Below are 5,831 nucleotides of genomic sequence, written 5' to 3'. Positions count from 1 at the left end.
ACCATGCCCTAAGAAATAATCAAAGTAGGTTATGCAATTGTCAAACTATGAAATTTGGACATTTGTCTTTCCTAGAAATATCTTAGCAAATCATTTCCTTACCTACTCCTCATATCGACTCTTTTGAAATATTTTAGCATACATTTTTAAGAGAAAAAAGGTCACTTTTGTTTTCACCAAGGTTTGATATGCCTCCTATGTGTACCAAAGTATACCAAATCTATCATATGCGTACATCTACGGCTAGAAAAAAACTAAAAGTAAGTTATAATGACTCCTTATCTACGTAAGTTTGACTTTTGACTTTTCGAGAGGGCCGTGGGGGGTTGGCCCTCTAGTTACACTACATATCAAATCTATTGAAATGTTTTCAAATCTTTTTTCTAGTACAAAAGTTATTCTCTTAAAATATGTTTTTGAGTGTATCCCTTGTATGGCAACATCCACTGTATTCTTTAAACTCGTAATTCATGACATAAATGGAATCAAAGTAAGCAAGTGAGATTGTCCAACTATGTAATTTAAACTTTTCTCTGTCTTAGAGGAATTTTAGGAGATTAATCCCTAATCTACCCTACATATATGCTATTCTAAAGTTGTTTGACATTCATTTTCTAAAGAAAATGGATCAAATTTTTATACCAAGGTACCGTATGCTGTCAAATCATTTTAAAACTATACATTTGATTTTGAGAGAAAACTAAAAGTAAGTTAAAACGACTCTTTATGCGAGTAAGTTTGACCTTTGACTTTTTGAAAAAGACGTCACTCGGCTTAGTCCCTTACTCATATTATTTATCCAATCTCTTGAGATGTTTTCATGTCTCTTTTGTAGCACAAAAAGTTTTTTTTTTTCTTGTAAAAGGGTATTTTTACACTATTTGCATCGCAAATGCACTCCATATTTCTAAAACTCATATGCCACTCGAAAAGAAACCAAAGCAAGTTAGAGCAATTGTCCTACTATAAAATTTGGACATTTGTCTTCCTTAGAGGCTCCCTAGGAGATTAGCCTCTTACATACTCCTCAAATTCAAATTTAGAGAGTACTTCAAACATGAAACAAAACATAATAAATTAGCACTATGAGTTTCTTAAAAAGTACCACGAGTCTTTTTATTTTTTGGATACAAGTAAATTAAGTCTTAGGAGCATCTTTTTAATATGCGCATATTAGTATTGAGTAAAAAAACTTTAATACGAAATATAATAGGAAATGGTGTACAAGGTAGGCAAAGAGTTTTATGTTGGGAATTTGTTTATTTAAATTGCAATAAATATTAAATTTAATGAACTTTATCAATCATATTCTTGTAGCAACTAATAGTCTTAAACTACAATAAATGAATATTTTATTCATCAATGCCAACCATAATAATAATAACAAAGGTGAAACATCCCTTTGAGTTATGGTGAATTAAGCCAAAACATATTTTTTTTGTATAAAATATCAATTTCAAGTAGTACTTCAAAGATGAATAAAAATATATTCAAGTTTAGTTTGACTATTAATAAATAATCTTAACGTCTTACAATTTTTAATCATATAAATTCTACAATCATAAGGTATGTCATTGGTGAGAAATACAAATAAGTTTCACCAAATCAAAACATTTCTCTTCAAAGTTAAGCTATTTAAATTTGAACAGTGAAATTTTAATATATTTGGATACTATTATAATTGCAATAGCACTATAGATTATTTTACAATCCACTGTTACCAAAAAATAATAATAATTAGAAATCTCACTAAAACTAATAAACAATTCATAGAATAACTTAAAGGTGAGCAACAAATTATTCAAAAAATAAAATATTTAAACTCAAATGGCATAAAAAAAGAACATTTAGGTCATCTAAATTTAACCAAAAGACAAAAATATTGATACTATTACAAAATAAAAGTGCTCTTGAAACAAAGAATGATTTATTGCTTGTGCATTTGTATAGGTTAGGACAAATTAAGTACAGAAAAAATATAAAATTGTATAATTATTAAATAGCACATTTGTTTGTCTCAATTGCATTTATTACTTCAAAATAATTGATTTTCTAAAAAAATTAAAGAAAAAAATCTAAAAGCATTATGTTCACGTGCAAATCACGTAATCCATTACTAGTGTTTTAATGGAGATGAATTTTGTTACACATCTTGACTAATTTAGGTTAACGTGTTTTAGCTCTAACTGGTGAGTGAATCGGATGAGCTTTTGGTTCACGATTCAATTGACTTATATCGGATCAATATGTAAAATTTTCTAATTATAATATTAATCATCTGAGATAATACTGAAATATATGTGCAAAAGTGTGGCAACTCGTTCAACTATCCAATTTTTTTTAGGTTTTGATTATCTCAACTAGTTTCTGGCTGAGCTTGACCTAATTGTATAATCTTTTTGGGTTTAATAGAGGCCAAATTAAACTATTCTGCAGCTAGTTCATGGTTTAACCAATTGAACCGTTCGGTTCAATATAGTTTTAAAAAACATTGGTCTAGGTAGCTCCTAAGAAAGAATGGAGGAATATTTTGATCATTGCATTACCTCGTTTTTTGGTGGTTTCATCACCTATCTTGTGAGTTGTTATCTTTAGTAATAAAACTGGGCAATTTCAAGATGTCTTCTATGTTATGCGACAGAAAAGGGCACTGGCAAGAAAACAAAAGAATCAGCACTTACTGTTTCTTCAATAGGCACTGTTGTGTTGATTCGATGGATGTAATAGAGATCAATGAAATCCACATCTAGGCATTTGAGGCTGCCTTCGCAGCACGAGCGGGCATATTCCGGAGTACCTTTGACTATAACATGATCGTGACAATATCCGAGTACGCCGAACTTGGTTGCTAATTGAATCTTTTCTCGGGGTAACTGCTTCAATGCCTCCAATATAACAGTTGTTTGGCTATTTCACAAGTAAATGGAAACAAATCATTTTCTGTAATATTTCTATGCAATGATGATGAATGATGAATCTGAAGGGAAAGGTAATTCCATTCTAAGGTTAGAGCAGGTGACTGCATTATTCAACAGCTTATGGTACTTTTCAAGTTGCCTGCCAACAGCAATTGTTATTTCAAAGCCTTCTCTTACTAGTTGAGAAGCTCCTATTGATTTAATATCATGCGGGCCGATGGCTCACGTATCAGATATTAAATTGATAAGAACATATACTACATGGATCTTAGCCAAAAGGCCGAAGAAGGTATAAAACATGTCTGAGCGTCGGTTCAAATCGGGGAGCTCTAGTGTGAGAGACTAGAAAAAATAGCATGATTACCTTTTCGATCAAGCATTCATTAGCATTGTCAATCCCATATCTATTTGAGGTATCAAAAAACGTAACTCCCTTATTGAAGGCTTCCTTGAGGATTGCAATTCCGTCTTCTTCAGGGATTGGATCATTCATAATTCCAGAAAGCCCCATGCATCCAAATCCTAATTTTGAAACCTAAGGATGAAAAAGAAAATTAATATAATTTAGAAAGTGGGACAAGTACCGACAAATTCAATAGGCCTGTTCAAGTTTAGCCTGCTACACAAGGACAAAATGAATTAATTTCCACACTCTAGGATGTCTCCTTAGAATATCTGAATATTGTTTCCACTAGAAGTGGCAAAATGCATGTATAGTTGATAAATGATTTTAGTTAAATGAATAGTAGATCAAATTGATCCAATCCAATTAAAACAATTTAATAAATGAATCTAAATGGATGCCATTTAAATGGGTAGCGTAAAACCATAATCCATCCATTTATCAATTCACTCTTCCAAGTTCTAAATTTAAGATTCAAATATTTTTTCTCAAATAATACAAATCCCGGAAGTTCTATGTTCAAATCACCTAAAAATCTTTTGGTACTAACAAATGCTTGTGCTTTTACTCTATTTCAATTCTTTGTAAAGCAGTTTCAAATTATTATTTTCGAGAAAATCTAGCTATTGTGGTTAGTTTAGCCTTTCATCATTACTTTAAGTATCATCCTACAAAGTAATGAACAATTAAAAACTTGGCTACATTATTATAACTTTTGGGTGAATGAATATAGTTTGGGTAAATTTTTTATACACATACAGTGTATACACTAGCGGGTCTAGATGTATGACACATATACAAAATTTGATATTTAAATTTAAATTCAAATAATGTGACATTTATCCAACTCCTTTAATGTTTATACTGATAGTGTAGGGAAAATTAATTCATATAGTTTTACAGTGGAAAGGTGTCATTATGTATCTTAACTAGTGTCAAGCCTTATCAAGAAAAAAAAAATACTTTGATATTGTATGATGCATTTTGCTTTTTCCTTACTTAAGAATGTGCAAGTTTGTGGCCATTACTATATGAGAGTTTTAAAAAAAAGAAAAGAAAATGAGTAGGGACTAAAATATATTTTGAAAAAGTCTAGAAACTAGAAACAAAGAAAATACAATTAACGCCATTAGCAACTTGGCATGTGAGAAAATTATGAAGGAAAAAATAGGTGGTCTCACCAAATTTGATTCCACTTTTCTATAAATGGTTGGAGTCACAATGTTCTTTTTCTCTTTTTTAAGTTAAGTGGATGTATATGGATGATATGGATAATTCATTTAAATCCACCAATATAATTGAATTTGTGACACCCCCACTTCTCCCAAGGGCGAATCCAAGGGTATCCGTGGAACGCCTGCCCAATTCTCGCCAGGACTCGGTACAATTCCCGTTTAAGTTTAATACAATAATGGCTATTAATACCAGACGACGTAAGAAAAGAAGTCATTTCCATACATAGATATTCAATCTTATATTACAATATACCAAAAGTACATCTCATTCCCAAAATATACAACCTCAAAAAGTTGTCTAAACAAATACATTCAAAATCCCAAATTCAACAGTGTATCAAGTCCCAAAATACAACCTTTGTAAGTCGACCAAACAATTACAACCAAGGAACTAATCAAAAGAGTAATCTAGTTGGCTTTTCTCCAAAATCTTCCCATTTGGTCCTACTAAGAAAACAAATCTAACAGAGTGAGCGAACGCTCGTGAGGCCAAGAAAAAAAAAAACAAAACATGCACATGTGAACACATAGTTCAAGTAACAAGTAACAGTAACATATGTACAGGATTTAAAGTCAGAAAGTTCAAGTAATTCACAATTGGTAATATAACACACTTGTTAAGGATACAGGAGCTCTCAGGAGCTAATTTCCACTTGCTTCGCCAAGGCTCGATCCGATACTCACTCGTGATGACATTCCATCATCCGGGTAGGTATTAAGTCGGTAGAAATTTCACTTAATACTTCCTCCATCCACCATTCCACCCTCTCAGATCCGTAACCAAACACGCACAAAAAGAGCGATACTACACGAGTATACCGAACATGAGTATACCGAACAAGATCTCAAGTGATCAATTTTTGTTTTTAAGAACACACACGAAAAGGGTGATACTCCACGAGTATGCCGAACAAGATCTCAAAAGATCAAGTTGTGTTTTGTAATAATCCCATGGTTCATCAAACTTCTCGACCAAGTCTATACCAGCTCGATTCGCAAGGTTGGCCAATGAGATTTGGGTGTCCCCATAAGTCGAGGAGGTTCACTCCACTCGAAAACACGACATATACGACAACACGACATGCACACGTAAATGAGTATATTTTGCCGACGAGATTCACTTCAATCGACTTTGAAAATCAAGTTTAATGCAAGTAAAGTTTGAGTAAAGGAGAGCGAGTGCGATAAAGTATACACTCATCTCACCAAGTGATATTCACGTATATAAGCAGATAAATCAAGTAAACACAACAAGTCATGCACTTGACACTTACC

General features: G+C 32.2%; 1 protein-coding gene and 1 pseudogene across 1 annotated transcript; both read right to left on the bottom strand.

The window, feature by feature from the left end:
• Positions 1-2,630: 2,630 nt before the first annotated feature.
• LOC113724497 (perakine reductase-like) lies at positions 2,631-3,429 on the bottom strand. The gene is made up of 2 exons (XM_072077094.1): positions 3,283-3,429; positions 2,631-2,873 (listed from the first exon to the last, which is right to left on the bottom strand). The coding sequence occupies exons 1-2, from the start codon at positions 3,427-3,429 to the stop codon at positions 2,631-2,633; spliced, it is 390 nt and encodes a 129-aa protein (XP_071933195.1).
• LOC113728335 (U2 spliceosomal RNA) lies at positions 3,102-3,211 on the bottom strand (annotated as a pseudogene).
• Positions 3,430-5,831: the final 2,402 nt, after the last annotated feature.

Source organism: Coffea arabica, chromosome 2c (assembly GCF_036785885.1).
Source record: "Coffea arabica cultivar ET-39 chromosome 2c, Coffea Arabica ET-39 HiFi, whole genome shotgun sequence".
Classification (NCBI taxonomy): Eukaryota; Viridiplantae; Streptophyta; class Magnoliopsida; order Gentianales; family Rubiaceae; genus Coffea; species Coffea arabica.
Note: the sequence above shows the minus strand (reverse complement) of the source record. Positions and strands in the feature narration are given on the sequence as shown.